This window comes from Magnolia sinica, chromosome 2, assembly GCF_029962835.1.
Source record: "Magnolia sinica isolate HGM2019 chromosome 2, MsV1, whole genome shotgun sequence".
NCBI classification, from domain to species: Eukaryota; Viridiplantae; Streptophyta; class Magnoliopsida; order Magnoliales; family Magnoliaceae; genus Magnolia; species Magnolia sinica.
In genome coordinates, this window is record NC_080574.1 from 8,941,962 (window position 1) to 8,958,601 (window position 16,640).

At 39.0% G+C, this 16,640-nt stretch overlaps 1 protein-coding gene across 1 annotated transcript; it reads right to left on the reverse strand.

Moving 5' to 3' along the window:
* Nucleotides 1–9,939: 9,939 nt before the first annotated feature.
* LOC131226174 (7-deoxyloganetin glucosyltransferase-like) lies at nt 9,940–14,064 on the reverse strand. The gene is made up of 2 exons (XM_058221911.1): nt 13,444–14,064; nt 9,940–10,987 (listed from the first exon to the last, which is right to left on the reverse strand). Exons 1-2 carry the CDS (start codon nt 13,949–13,951, stop codon nt 10,053–10,055), a joined length of 1,443 nt encoding a protein of 480 aa, XP_058077894.1. The 5' UTR covers nt 13,952–14,064; the 3' UTR covers nt 9,940–10,052.
* Between the last annotated feature and the right edge of the window lie 2,576 nt (nt 14,065–16,640).

Here is a 16,640-nt window from a genome sequence, read left to right on the forward strand (position 1 = left end):
AATGAGGTAGCATTTTGTAAAATTCTCTATTATAAGATGCAGAATCGACTTACACGTGTGATATCAGAACCGTTCATCTGCCGATCCCCACTATGTGAATGGCCTATGTCCAAAATTCATGCTAAAAGATCTTCGGCTCGGACACGCGTTTACAAAACAAATGAACAGTGCCTATTGAAGAGATCGGCTTTCCAAACTTGGGCGGTCGAAAATTTCTTATTTTGAGAGAATACAGCAATTACAAATAAAATGGAGTAAGGATTTGGTTGCACCAATTATGAAGATATTTCATACTTAAACATTCTAAATTGGTGCAAAAACTCATGATATTTGGTGCAACCAAACGCAACCTAAAGATGCTAAAACCCATAATTAGAAAACTCCCAATAAAATTAGGAACCGTCACAAATTCTCCAATTTGAGAAATATTCATTTCTCTGAAATCTCACAAGAAATCTCTCTTCAAAGAAGTAAAACCCCCAAAAATCTCCGAACACCCTCTCTATCTCTCTAATCAAGAAGGGTTCCCAAAATGTCATCATCCCTGAACAAATGGTACCTGCCCAAACACATTCCATCCCTAAAGATGATTGAATTAGGAAAGTGGAAGACTGTGGTAGATATATAAAGTATATGAGTGATTATAAACCCCCAGAGTATGATCATGTCACCAGGCTGAATATATACATGTTTGTTCCAAAATATACAAAATGACAAGTTTGATGTCCAACAAATCCGTATCCCTGTAATCCCACCGACGCAACTCCAGGTCTACATAGACCTGCCAAAGAGTTGCACGTAGGAGAACTCCTCGTCATTATAAAAGTCAGGCTCCACCTTGTAAGCATCGCCATCACCTGAAGCTACAAAAAAGTCTGGTTGGTGTTTTAAAACACCATCCCAGAGTGGGAGTGAGTGATCAACTCAGTGGAGCTATAAGGCAAAGGTTAACATGTTATCAATTCAGTCAAGTAGTAATGATAAAGCAATACAACAATCATATCCTAAGTACTCTTGTTAATGCACGAATGGTATATGATAATAATGCATGCCCTGGTCTGCACTCCCTCAGCGACATCATCTCATGATCGCGCATGCACCACTCCGGACATGTGCACTTCTGCGCCAAAACACATGTAATGCGGTGCATGATCGTGTTAGTCAATCTTTAATTAGGCTTATTGATACAGCAGATTTGGGAAGCTAAGGTACCTCTCTTTATCTCATTAACCCATACAATGATTCATCTATGGTCGTCAATCCTAGTTAATCACATACGATAGGCAAGTTATAGGGTAACATCATCCCTAATTGAAAACTAGTGGATAGGTAAGTTCAGGTCGCTACGAGAGGCTCGTCACCTTAACGTAGGCTTAGTTTATACTCGAGGTCACTAAGAAAAGGCTTGTCACCTTAGCGTAGGCTGACAGCTCGAATACAGTGTCCCACACCACCGTATTCTGCTCATGAGTTTGGTTTGCTCACTGGACACTACAGGGAGGCTCGTCACCCCAGCGTAGGCCGACAACTCGACCATGGTCTCCCATACACCGCCATGCCCGGCTCATGAGTCTTAGCAGATCGTGGTACCAATGTTAAACGGGCTTTACATTGGTAAGTAGTACCTTAGATTCAAGCAGTAGCATCCATACATGATGAACATACATTAGGCTAATCGGGTTACTTGAAAAGCTCGACCGGTACGAGTGTACGCTAAATTAATCGACATGGAGCGCATACGCACTCCTCGTGGCCTAACCACTGTCGATAATCATCGTACGACTCGGATTCATCGAACGTATCCGTTGTGGCGAAACTAATTCGGCCATTATATTGAAAACTGTTACCGATTGCCTGGACTACGTATTAGTCCCAATCATATTAAAAAACAATAGGCATTCATATGTTATAGTCAAAACAGCATGTGATAACCAATTTAAATATAAATCTCATTTGAGCATTTTAACAAACACATAGTGCACATGTTATCATACATAGGCATTTCATCCATAAATCACGTAGTAGCGAGATAGGTTACATGAAGGAAACTGTAACTATAGATACGGTAATTGAGAATCCTATCTCAACACCCTTATTAAATACATTTAAACAGGAAACTTCTAATTCAGACATTTTATCAAACACTTAGACTACACATATCAACATACATGTAATAAATTAATTATAACATATATTATAGCAAATCCTTTCACAGAGGAGTTGTCACATATACAACAATCATGTATTCTCAATCAATAATCATGGCAAGCACAAATTATAATTCCATAGTCATTCAAAAATTTCAACAAACACATGGATTGCATTATATTCAACATAGTTCATATATATGTGTAAAGTGCGGGAACCAATGTGTCTAAGCATGTGACAGCAATCAAGTCAATCATAAATAATTAACTGACATTGAAAGCCTTGAAAACCATAGCCTAAACATTCATAGTTCGCACCTTCCATCGCTTCTTACGAACTCGGTTCGTACACTACGTCTCCGTCTACATTACAAAGCTACCTAAACCATGAAATAAGTTAGCTATTTCACCAATTCCTCTATTTTGATCCCTAAAACAGATTAGGGTTAGGATTTCTTACCCAAAAATGGATTTGGATTCAACGGTGCAGCGACACAGGAGAGATGATTCGACACGTGGAGTGGTGAAAGTGAATCCCAGCAACAAACCATAGGTCTCTCACACTTCTCCTCACTCTTTTCTTCTCTTTTCTCTTTTCTCTCTCCTAGGGTTTTAGAAAATTCGTATGGAATGAGAGAGGGGTGGGTTTAGGGCATTATATAGGCCCAGATGTGGTGTCAATGGCCCCAGGGCCATAGTATACTTAGGATATATCCAAAAGGCATCTGTGTCAGGCCAACTGTAATGCCCTAAAATTCAGGGGTCAAGCATAACTCAGCTCCCGAGTTTCAAAGCATCACTTATGGATTCGGCGATGGAAATTTTGTGAGCCCGTTTTTCGAATTTGGGGCGTGACAACACTGACATGTATATGAAAATTTTCTGATCCAAGGGTGTAGTTGGGTCAGAATCTAACGGTCAGAAACCTTAAATTTGGCCTGCAAGTGAACGGCCCAATTCACTTAAGTTTGAATTCATTTTCTAAAGATATTCGCGTTTCTCATACCCTTCACTCCGGGCTCAAGTTATGCGTTTTTGGATACTATTTGGACTCGATTCCCGTGATGGTTGTCAAGCCAAGTAAGGCGGTCATAACCTCATGATTACGCGGTAATCAGACTTTCGACGCGCGGTCCAAGCCCGATATAGAGTTTCAATGTGCTCCCGAGAGCATCTGGGTTTTGAGATTGATCCTAGGTTTCTAGGTAATGTTGAGTTAGCGATCCTAATGGTTTTAGGTCTTGCAGTTCATATAGAAAGTGGTTCGAGCTAATTCCCCGATTAATTCTCTTTAGTACTTAGTTAATTTTTGCCTAATTTCTATAGAATTTGATCCTTAGTGATTTCTGCCTGAGGTGATACTCGGGTATTTGTATGGATTTTTTCGAGACGTTACATCTTTCTTCAAGGAAAGAAAACTTACCAAAAGTCTCCCTAAAAACCCACATTTCTCTCTCTTAATCTAATCAAGAAGGGTTCCTAAAATTTCATAATCTGGAATAGATGGTACTCTTTATCGTTGATCTTGACTTGAGTCCCACCATATTCTTGTAAGACTATATGCAGAATTGTAAGGACCTTGTTGTGCATCGGATATGGAAATCAAAAGAACTAGATGGCTTACCTTGTTAGGATGCCATGCTGTAGATGCTGGAGTCTTCCTCTCCTTACACCCTTACAGAAGCTTTGATGGGATTCTTGCTTCTATCGATGGTATTGGATTAGGGACCCAGCACTATTTTATACATGTGAGGGTAGAGGAGTTTGAAACCCATCAAAACTCCTCTCCCTAAAGGCTTCACACGAATTGCAATCCGAGTTGCACTTTAATACTGTGTTATAGTTCTAGCATCCCAACCCTATATGAATTCATGAATGTATCACACTTAGTGGGGCCCACTAGTACACCCGATCACATTATCCAACCCTTAGGATAATCCAGACCCTTGTTCAATATGGCCCACCTTATAGAGTTCTTATAGACATTATCCCCTTCTTTGAAGGCTGCTGGTATGGGCTTCCCATCCTTGTCATAGCCACTAGGACCCACTGTTTCAACTTTCACTGAATTCAAGTGAGGGGTTTTCTCGGGGAGGAGAATACCACCCACCGTTTTGGAAGGAGGGACGATTTTCTCTACTAGAACTATGTTTAAGCTTCTTATTAGTTGGTTGCTTTGCCATCCTTTTCTCTTTGTTTGTTTGTCCCAACAGTAAATTTTTACTCAAAACTTAAATTTTCCTTCTAAAATGATCTTATTTTGGAAAACCGCTTAAGTGTCGACTAGTATTGGCCAAGACAAAGTTATTTATTTATTTATTTCAGAAAAAAGGTGGGAACACACCATCCGAAATTTTGTTGATTTGAATAGTGGCCAGGACATAGAATTCATTGATTGCTTTCCAATGACATATTGTTCACACCCCAAGTATAGGGTTGTGATGTAGTAATAAATTCGGTAAGACCGAGGTCGAATCCACAAGGACTGTACCTTGTACGTAATCTGAAAATAACTTGAACTAGAACTAGGCAAAGATATGATCTAAATCAGGTAAAACATATAAAGTAATTGTGAATGGATTAATTAAAAACTAATAAATTAAAGGTGGTAACTAGGGTGCCAAGGATTCACTTGTAGCAATTGGGAAGCAACTTTGCATTGATTCAAGGGCACAATTGGAATCAGAGTCATATCTTATCCAATTGGTAAAAAGAGATTTGTTAGATTTCTGAACTTCTCATGGATCTAATTATCAATAGATGAGAATGGTAAAGATTTGGAAGTGATTCTGTCACCTAACCACGCTCAGAAGACGATGACAAGCAACAACAATTTACCAATCCTACAACCAATCATAAGAGAATTATGAAGGTTATGAAGGATTCCATCACCCTATCATGCCCAGGAGACGATGGTGAACAACAGATCTCACTAATTTTACAATCTCAAAAATGGAAAGAACATACTTAAAGCTATCGCAAATCTATTGTAATTTAAGTCATAACAAACCATTAAAAACTAAAAGTATATCTTCATAATTAAACTAGAATCCAAAAGAAAACAATTATCAAAACCAAGCAAACATTCCAACCATGCTACAAGCTTCACCTCTTAGCCCTAGCTAAGAGGTTTAGCCTGTCATAGACACTAAAATCTCATAAAAAGGAAAAGGAAAGAGGAACCAAAGGAAGAAGAAGGAAGAAGGAAGATGTGCTCCATTCCACGTCCAAGCTGCTCCACTTCTCTCTCTCTCTCTCCACGTCTCCAAAGATTCAAAAGATGATTCTTCTCACTCCTCTCTCCTTTATATTGCCAAAAGCCCCGTGGAACGGCTGGAGTCGGTGCTAGAAGAGGGCCTTTACGCAACAACGTGCGTACGCAATAAAAACGCAAATCGGCTTGCGTTTGGAGTGGAGTTTCGGATGGTGGATGGCCAAAAAGCCTATTTTAGATAAATGGTTGGGGTAAAAAACACCCTCTGAACATGTTTGACGGTCCGAATCATGGAAATGCATGATGGATGGGCCCCACTACTGAAAAAGAGACGGCCTGCGTAATCTTGAATCCAAGATACGCTGACGTGTTCGATGGGCCTCATATTGATGTTTTCTAAGAAATCCACCCCATTCATTAGATTTCTGGAGAAATTTAAGCTACAAAAGAGTAGTTTTTATTGGGTTTTTATGTGGTCCACTATATAAAATCAATTCACCATTAATCTTACATTTTTTAACGATCCACGTGCATACACTTGTATTGGGCCAAAATTTCACCTAAAAGAGGGTCACGCATACCCCATAAATGCAATGGATGGCTCGGATCATCAAAATGGATGATGGGTGGGCCTTATTACTCAAAACCGACAGACCAGCGTCTGTCAGTTTGTTTTTACACAGAGAGAGGCAAAAGTAGACGGGTCAGCATGCGCTGACGCGTTCCTTGCTTTTAGTGCACGGCGAACACTGACCTATTCCTTGCTCTTGGTGCAAGGCGAGTGCACAACCTCTGTGCACTCCACTTACATAAAGCAGGCCCCACCTTGATGTATATGTAAAATCCAATCCGTCCATACATTGTTTCACCTCATTTAAGCTGTTGAGACCAAAATTGAAGCATATCGAAATATCATTTGGGCCCCAAATCAATGATTTAGTATCTGATCTGTCCGTTGGGCTACTTACACGGGGATCCAATGGATGATATTTGAAATGTACGGTTAATTTATGGTCCTCAGGCCATATATAATTTTTCAAGCCAAACGGATCGTGGGAACCCTGTGATCTTACATTCTAGATGATTTACAGGCCCGTTTAACATGAGTAGCTTGATTTTCTTGGATCTCTGGCGTGTAAAATCTTCGATCTCGGTCCCCTGGGGTTCGTTCCTTGCCTTGGTGACTTCAGAGCGTTAAATCCATGCTTTTAACACCTTTTTCAGTCCAGGCTCCGAAATTCGCCTTGCAACACAAACACAATTAAAATAAAGCATTAAACAGTATCATGTTAGTAAAATCAAGTAAGAACTGGGGTCTAATATGCAATATTTGATCCTTAACACATATCATGGATAAAACTAACAACCAATCATAAATTTATAGCTATTGGAAACTATAGTGTGCGGCATGCTTTTTTATTAAGGCATTTTGGCCCATACGATTTAATTTTTGTCGATATTAGCTATACATACAAGTACCCATAACTTGTCCTACATAAGACCCCTCCATTTGAAAAACTAAACTCAACCTCAACTTTTATGGTGCTAACCAATCGTGATGACTTACCTTCATAGTGCTTTTTTTTTTTTTTTTTTGGCTTCCGCATCTAATCATGGTAAATGCTTATGCATTGGATCAAATTTTCATTCATAAGATTGAATTTAAACAAAATAATAATATCTCATCTTGCAATACTTTGTGTCTAGTTCATCAACCTCTACCTCTTTTGCAACAATAGACTATTCAAACAAAAATTAGATATTATGAATCTAATTAAGCTCATAATGAACTATTCAAACAAATGCTTAAGCGTTGCATTATGAACTTAATCATAGATCACAAAAATAGTACATTATGCTAATGAAAGGCATTTGGGGCAATCATTATAATTATAATCCAAAGATATTATGCATATGTAATGAATTATTTTTTAATTTCTAAAAACCTAGCTAGAATTATAAGCTTAAGTCATTTGACAAGGCCTTTTTTTTTTTTTTTTTTAATAGAAAAGTGAGAGCATGCCTATTGTAACTTTGTTAAATCTACAAAAAAATAAAAAAATAAAAAAAAATCCCACCCTTACAACTTTTAGATGGGCACCAAAAAAAAGACTAGCCTCACCTATCGTAAACCTTTCCAAACTTAGACTATACAACTGACACCCGTCATGACTCCACAACCTCTACAATGGAAGCATAAAATAAAAAACAAAAGCTTCATGGAGTTGTTAAATATTAAAAATTAATAGTTTGATTGGGCTGTTGTTAAAGTGCAATGTTATGATTGAACCAATAAAAAAATGGAGATAAAACAGTCTAATTAGTTGGATGATGAAGATCAATAGTTTGATTGGGCAGACATTGAAGATAAACGGTACGATTGGACTGATATTGACATACGAGATTAAAAAAATGGTATGATTGGGTCGATGTTGAAGACCGATAACATGATTGAATTGATATCAAATATGAACAACCTAATTTGGTTAAAATTAAAGATGAATAATGAGATTGGTTTGATATTGAAGATTAATAGGCCGATTGGGTAAGGTAAGTATTGAAGATTAATGACATGATATGATGATAACAAAAATGGTCTGATTTAGCCAAAATTTGTGGTGAATAGTGAGATTGGGTTGGAACTAAAGAGCAACAATTTGATTGGGTTAGTACTGAGATCAAGAGTATGATTAGACGTATGATTAAAAAAAGAAGATGGTATGATTGTAATGACATCAAAGATGAACTATCTAATTAGGACAAATTTGAAAATGAATGGCAATTGGGCCACTATTGATGATCAAAGGTTCAATTGACGAATATTGAAGATTAATGGTATGATTGGATCAGTATCAAAATTAAATTATCTAAATTGGCAAACTTAGAAATAAATAGTGTGATTGATTCGATATTGAAGATGATCAGTAGTCTGCTTGAGCATATATTAAAGATTAACGCTGTAATTGGATCAATATCAAAGATAAATAGTCTTAAAATGGACGTATTGGACAATTGACTTTAATTTTAACCTAAGTTGACAATTGATCTTTCATATTGTTTGAATATGATCAATTGGCTTTAACATAGTCTAACCAAAGGTCGATTTTGAAGACCAATAATAACATGATTGCATTGATATCAAAGATCAACAATCTAATTTGGTTAAAACTAAAGATAAATAATGAGATTGGTTTGATAATGAAGATTAATAGATAGATTGGGCAAATATTGAAGATTAATGGCATGATATGATTATAACAAAGATGATGGTCTGATTTAGCCAAAATTTGCTATGAATAGTGAGATTGGGATGGTACTAAAGAGCAATAATTTGATTGGGTTAGTATTGAAGATCATATGATTAGACGTATCATTAAAAAATGATAGTATGATTGGCCTGACATCAAAGATGAATTATCGAAATAGGACAAAATTGGAGATGAATGGCGATTGGGCCACTATTGATGATCAAAGTTTCAATTGACAAATACTGAAGATTAACGGTATGATTGGACCAGTATCAAATTTATATTATCTAAATTGGAAAAATTAGAAATAAACAGTGTGATTGATTCGATATTAAAGATCAATGGTCCGATTGAATAGATATTAAAGATTAACGCTGTGATTGGATCAACATTAAAGATGAACAGTCTTAAAATGGTCAAATTTGGGCAGTTGACTATAATTTTAGCCTAAGTTGACGATTGATCTTTCATATTGTTTGAATATGACCAATTGGATTTAACATTGTCTAATCAGACCATCCATCCTTATTATTGGCTCACTTAGACTGTTTATCATCAATATTAGCTTGATTAACCAATTCATCTTCAATTTTGGGCCAATCAGACCGTTCGTCTTTTATTGATCTTCAATATCAATAAATTGGATCATTGATATGAATATCATCCCAATTGGACCATTCATCTCCAACTTCATCCCAATCAAACCATTATTTTATTTTTTTTATATTAGTCTAATTAGAGAAATGATCTTCAAATTTGGCCTAATTCTACCTTTGATCTTAAGTATCACTCAAATTGGACCATTCAAATTCAACATCAATCCAATCAAACCATTCATCTTTATTATTGACCTAATCCAACCGTTCATCTTCAATATTCACTCAACTAGCTGGTTAATCATTAGTACCAAATTAGACCATTTATGTCCAGTTTTGGCCCAATCAGACCATTCATCTTTGATATCAATCCATTCTAGACATTGATCTTCAATATCGAGCAAATCGGATCATTGATCTTGATTTTCAGCTTAATCAAACCATTCATCTCCAATTTATACATAATTAGACCGGCCAAATTGTAGATGTGACATAGAAGTAATTCAAATTAAGCCAGCCAAATTGTGTGTCCCAGCTTAGATGCATGGAAATAAGTTTACTTGGTTATATGAATATCAGATTGAGGGATGTTTATTGGACGGTTATAGCAATAACTGGGGATGTATTCTAGCAAACCTGTTTAATGTTGCTTCATTGGGTGCATTTGTAGAAATCAAGCAAATACCTGTCATTTCAAGTATTCATATAACAAGCGCGTACACACACACACACACACACACACACACACACAACATACCATGCATCAGTCAGTACACACTGTCAAATCTCATACATATTTCAACCATGGAGAAGGAATGAAACAGTAGTGGTCCATGATCGACAGTCATCAGCTATTACCAAGAATCATATCATTTACTAGTTTGTCCAAATTCACGTAAGAAGAGCCTCCTTTCTTGGTAGAATTCTCAGCACTCTCCTTCCACTCCAAGGCCTTCAGCTTCATCTCTTTACCTTTTTCTCTTTCCATCAATTCCCTTACCAGCTTTTCCACTTCATCTCTTTTCACATTGGTGTCGATTTCCATTCCAATCCCCCACTCGGTGCATATGTACCGGCAATTCGTTTGTTGGTCAGCGAAGAATGGCCAACATATCATGGGCACCCCACTCCCTACGCTTTCAACTGTTGAATTCCACCCACAATGCGTTAGGAATCCTCCGATGGAAGGGTGTGCAAGAACTTGCTCTTGTGCACACCAATCTGCTAGCAGGCACCTTCCTTTTGTCTCTTCAATGAAATCCTCTAGCAAAATTACTGTATCTCCCATCACAAGATCAGGTCGAATGATCCATAAGAAGGGATGATTGCTATTCGAAAGCCCCCAAGCAAACTCCCTCACCTGGTGTGCCGTCATGACTGTGATGCTCCCAAAATTCACATAAAGGACCGATCCAGGCTCTCTTGTGTCCAGCCACTTCAGACAAGTAGTATCTACTTTCCACAAATTCAATGCGATGGACTTGGATGGGCTTTCGGATATCTGGTGACTCAGTAACACCAAAGGACCTATAGGAAAGATCTGAAGCGAGAACTTGGATTGGATTGCTTCCAGAACGTCACATTCCAAATCCTCAAACGTGTTGAGAATGACTCCCTTAGCTCTTGGTGCATTCTTTGCATTTTCTAACTCGTTGTTAAACATGATATCATCAATACTCGTTGTTCTAATGAAACTCGGCAAGTCCCTTAGTCGAATGTCTTTCATCTCTGGAATCCAGTCGATGCGTGTGTCGAGATATCCATTGGTTAAGCAACTCTCATCTACATGATATTAGAAGCCATTAAATAAAACGTATGGGATTTGTTTCGATCCAATATTATAAAATTTAATTTGCGTTCATAGCATTCATAGAGAGGTTATTGCGGAACACCTACTGTTGAAAACTTCTCGAGGGCCACCAAAAGGTCTAGAAGTGAGAGAATATCTCTACTGAAAAGTCTTCTTGAGGGCCACCAAAACTTCTTTGGGGTTATTAGTCAAAGAAAAACAACAAGTTGCGTCTTTCGAAATTGGGTAGATTCTTTACTTCAAATAAATTTTATTTCCCAAATGGTATTTCATCTCTACTGAAAAGTCTACATTTATATTTTGAAATAAAAAAGATGTAAAAGGAAAGTTTGGCGACGTTGGGAGTTTTTGCCACCAAAAGGTCTGGAAGGAAAGTCAATTGACAGTCTTTAGCGACAAACTCCCGCAAAACAGGATTAAGCCATGGAAATTAAGGAAAACAGTTGCCTCAGAGGAGACGTTTCTGATCATTTAAAATTGATGATTAGCCGCATGAATGGTCCATATCAAGTTATGCCAACATAATGCACAATCACTTCAAGGTGGGCCTCACATGATGGATGGTCCACGTCAAAGTGCGGCCCGACACAATGGACGATCCACATCAAGCGAACCTCACCTGATTGATGGTTTACATCTGAAGTGAGACCCACATGAGGGATGGTTGACATTAAAGGTGTGACCACGTGATGGAAGGTTGACATCAAAGTAGGCCTACATGATGAACGACCCATATTGAAGGCGGGGCCCACGTGATGAATGGTCCATATCAAGGTGGGCCCACATAATGCATGGTTCATATCATAGGTGGCTCCCATATGATGGATGGCCCACATCAAAATGTAGCCCCACATGATGGACCATCCACATCAGTGGGTCCCACATGATGGATGGTCCACAACAAAAGTGGGACCCACATGATAGATAGTGGACATCAAAGGTGGGCTCGCATGATGAATGACCCATATTGAAGGTGGGGATCCACATGATGAATAGTTCACATCAAAGTGGGCCCACGTAATGCACCGTTTACGTCAAAGTTGGGCCTTGTATGATGAACGACCCACATCAAAGTGTGGCCTAACATGATGGACTATTAACATCAAGTGATCTCCACATAACAGACGGTCCACATCAAAGGTGGGACCCATGTGATGGATGGTGGACGTTGAAGGTGGGATCACATAATGAACAACCCATATTGAAGGTGGAACTGCACATAATGAATGGTCCACATCAAGGTGAGATCACACAATGGACGGAGTGGGACTCACAAGATGGATGACCCACATTAAAGTGTGGCCCCTCATGATGGACAGTCCACATCAAGTGGGCCCCACCTAATGGACGGGCCACATCCAATGTCTCACATGAAGGATGACCCATATCCAAAGTGGCCCAACATAATGGATGTTATAGAAGGCGCACCCCATATGTTGGATGGTGGACATCAAATGCAGGCCCACATGATGGACAACCCACTTCGAAGGTGGGGCCCAAAAGATGAACCCATCAAATGTGGACCCCACGTGATGGGTAGTGGTCATTGAATGGCCCCGCATAAAGGAAAATTAGCATTGATGGTGGGCCCCACATGATGGGTGACCTACATCAAGGTGGGCCGCACATAATGGATGGTCCATGTCAAAGGTTAGCCCCGGGCCTCGCATGAAGGTTGACCAACTTTGAAGGTTTGGCCTACATGATATGGACGTTCCACATCAAAAGTGGGCTCCATATGATGGACGGTCCATATCCAATGTCTGACATAATAAATGATCAAATGTCTTAAAACATGTAAGTCTGTTGCCATCTATTCTTTTGCCATTTTGCCATTTGGGGTAAGACTCATTTATAGTGAAATCCATCAAAACAGCTGTTTACTCTTGTAATGGAACAATTGCAATTTTATTTAAATGACATCAACGGCCCCTAAAAAAGCTTTTTTTTAGAGCATTTTACCAAACATATATATTACAAATAAGAACTTTGTTTTTAGAATGTTTTTTAAAAATAATTTTATCAAATGAACTTATTTAAAACAAGAACTAAAACAAAAAGAACTTATTAAAGTAGCTTCCTAAAGGGAAAAATAAAAATAAAAACTCTTTTAAAGGATTTTAAATCCTCTAAAATCCAACCCCCAAGATATCTCAATCCCTCTGTATCCATGCTTCATGGTAGCCAATCCTGATAAATAAATGCACACTTCCTTCTCTACTTTCTACAATATATTAAGACAATGTGGAACCATTGTATTAGCAAAAGTAGAAAAAGTGGATGTTCTATCAATAAGAGTTGGTGCAAATAGGTTGTCCCTGTGTTAAACTGAACGATAGCAATTTAATTCACTTGTGCAACCAAACAGGTTCCTAAAAATTGTAAAATTGCATAATGTTGAAAGAAAGAAGGTTCCTCGTTAGGGTACCTTTCAATGGTATGTAGCCTCTCTCGACGAGCTCCTGAAAATAAAGACCGCACAGTAAACCGCACGCGCTTAGTGTATAGAATAGATACTCCGGGATGCCTAGCTCTTCGGCCGCCTGTAGAGTAAAGCTCAAGAATCCGTCGGATATTATGCAAGTGACTGGGGGAACATTCGGCATGGCATTGATCTTCTTTAAGAGATCAAGGAGTGGAGAGTGGAAATTCTTCCTAAGGGAGTCGCATAGGGCCGTGATGTCTTGTGTGCGGTCCTGATTGAGTGTTGTAAGACCGTCGGGTATGGTCTCGAATCGGAAATCATCGAAGCCCTTGATGGAGTCCGGGCCTTTAGACCTCACTAGGCGTTGGTGGTTGAATTCGGTGTTGACAAAGGTGATGTAAAAGCCTCTAAAATGGAGGATCTTGGCTAGATGTAGCATAGCGTTCATGGGGCCTTGGGATGGATATGGGATGCATATCACATGGGGCTTCTGGGTTAGTAGAGACCCCATGACTGTTTTGTTACAACCTGGTTTTCAAAGAGGAAAGAAAGGAAATCTTGGGTGGTGGTGGTGGTGGAATTCTTGAAACTCAAGCTGGTATTTATAAGAGAGGAGTGAGGAGATTGTCTGTAAAGGGAACTAGGATTGCGCAGTGTAGCACACAGCAGATAACGTCAGTACCGCTCGGTGCTGTAAAAGCTCGATGGGGCCACCATGCTGTGGGTGTTTTATCCATGCCGTCCATGCATTTTCCAACTCGTTTTACAACGAGCCCCAGAATGAGAATGAGGGAGCAAAATCTCAGGTGTACCATACCATAGGAAACAGTGTTGATTCAATGCCCACCATTAGAAACTTCATATGGCCCAATGTAATGTTTGTTTGCCATCCAAGCTGTTGATTAAGTTGCATAGGCCTGTTGGGGTGGGGAGTGTTGGTGGAGGGAGTGACATGATGAGGTTGATCACCTTCCTGTTTAGGGGATAGCTACTCCAGATCCATTGAACTGTCTGAATTCCTTATAGAGCTTCCTCAAATCCACGTGTATAAAATTATGAATAATTCCTAATAAATTTTAAATAATTTAATTAATGATATAAAAAAATTTACAACTCTTTAAATAAGAATCTTGAACTGAGGACGAATTTTTAAACTAAGACTTGAATACTTTAAAACATGAATTACTATAAATAATAAACTTATTATTCATAGACGACCTCTAATCTTATTAGACTCGTGATTTTTAGACAAAAATAATATCTAATTTGGCCCAACTATGTTATTCTCCTAATCTTTTTTAGCCTTTTTTCGGGCTGGGCATGACTTCTGCAACTCAATAGAACAAAGGTTATAATCAAAGTCATATATAATATGTCAATACACTCATTCTGGTTTGCGGGATAGAATTGAGATAAGGTTTTCACCGTTTGGTTTGTTTTCGCCTCCTATCAAACCTTTTATGGTACATATCTGCCCTGAAAGTGTCTGCAACCCACTTCACATCACCTATATGCAGTAAAAGTATGTATATCTTGTCCAAAACTTCTGTAGCTCTCAAAAAGCTTTTAACCTCTTTTTTTTTTTTTTCACGTGCAAACACACCCATATGCACATTAAGTAATGACATTTCACCGCCTAGGGTAATGCAAACGTTGACCAGGTTTAGTAACTCCTGTGAGTCTACCACCGGACAAGAATAAAGACCAGCTTTTCCTGTACCTTGTGCCTGGATGCTACCTACTCAATCTGGTCCTGTTACAATCCCATGGGCGCGGATTAGGTACTTCCCCCATTTGGAGCTCGGGACTGGCGGAGGCTCCGAGGACCGCTAAGGGTCCACCGTGGTGTTTTAATTTTATCCAAACCGTCTATCAGTTTTTCCATATCAGTCTTTCCACAGTAAGTAATGACATTTTACCGCCTAGGGTAATGCAAATGTTGACCTGGTTTAGGAACTCCTGTGAGTCTACCACCGGGCAAGAATAAGGACCAACTTTTCCTATACCTTGTGCTGGATGCTACCTACGCAATCTGGTCCTGTTACAATCCCATGGGCGCGGATTAGGTACTTTCCCCCCGTTTGGAGCTCGGGACTGGCGGAGGCTCCGAGGACCGCTAAGGGTCTACCGTGGTGTTTTAATTTTATCCAAACCGTCTATCAACTTTTCCATATCAGTCTTTCCACATTAAGTAATGACATTTTACCGCCTAGGGTAATGCAAACGTTGACCTGGTTTAGGAACTCCCGTGAGTCTACCACCGGGCAAGAATAAGGACCAGCTTTTCCTGTACCTTGTGCTGGATGTTACCTACGCAATCTGGTCCTGTTACAATCCCATGGGCGTGGATTAGGTACTTCCCCCCGTTTGGAGCTCGGGACTGGCGGAGGCTCCGAGGACCGCTAAGGGTCCACCGTGGTGTTTTAATTTTATCCAAACGGTCTATCAGTTTTTCCATATCATTTTAGAATATTGAATAAAGAATAAGACACATCCAACGCTCAATTGCACCAAACCACAAGCAGCAGCGGTGCTAAGGATGTCTACCGGTTAAACCTTCTTAGGGTTTACTAGGCTTTTTATTTGCCATCCAACCTGTTGATACGGTCATATATACGTGGGTGAAATGAAAAAACAAATATCAACTTGATACAAAACTTACGTGGTCCCCAATAATTTTTCAATGGGTCCATTTAAGCCTTTGATCTTCTTTATTTTCGTTTTAATAATTTAAAATAATATGAAAAAATTGATGGACAGTGTGGATAAAATTAAAACATCACGGTGGACCCTCAGTTGCCCTAAGAGCCTCTGCCTATCTCGAGCTCCGAGCAGGGGAGTGCCTAATCCACCGGTCCCATAGGGTTAGGTGTCACGTGTAGCTGCTGAAGGTACATGTCGTACGAAAGGCTATCACGGACTGCCCTCGAACTCTGATTTATACGGACGGCTTAAAGGAGATGAAAGTAACGTGGCCCTGAAGTGATGTATTTATTATAATCATACTGTCCATCTATTTTTAGAGATCATTCTAAAGGATTATTGGAATCGTATCAAAACACCATCTTGACACCCAGCGATGAGGTAATGATTTTCACTGTTAAACCATTTAAAAGGCTCTCATAATGTTTATTTTCCACTTAATCTGCTCATAAGGTTACAAAGACATGAATGAATAGGAAAACAAATTTCATATTGAT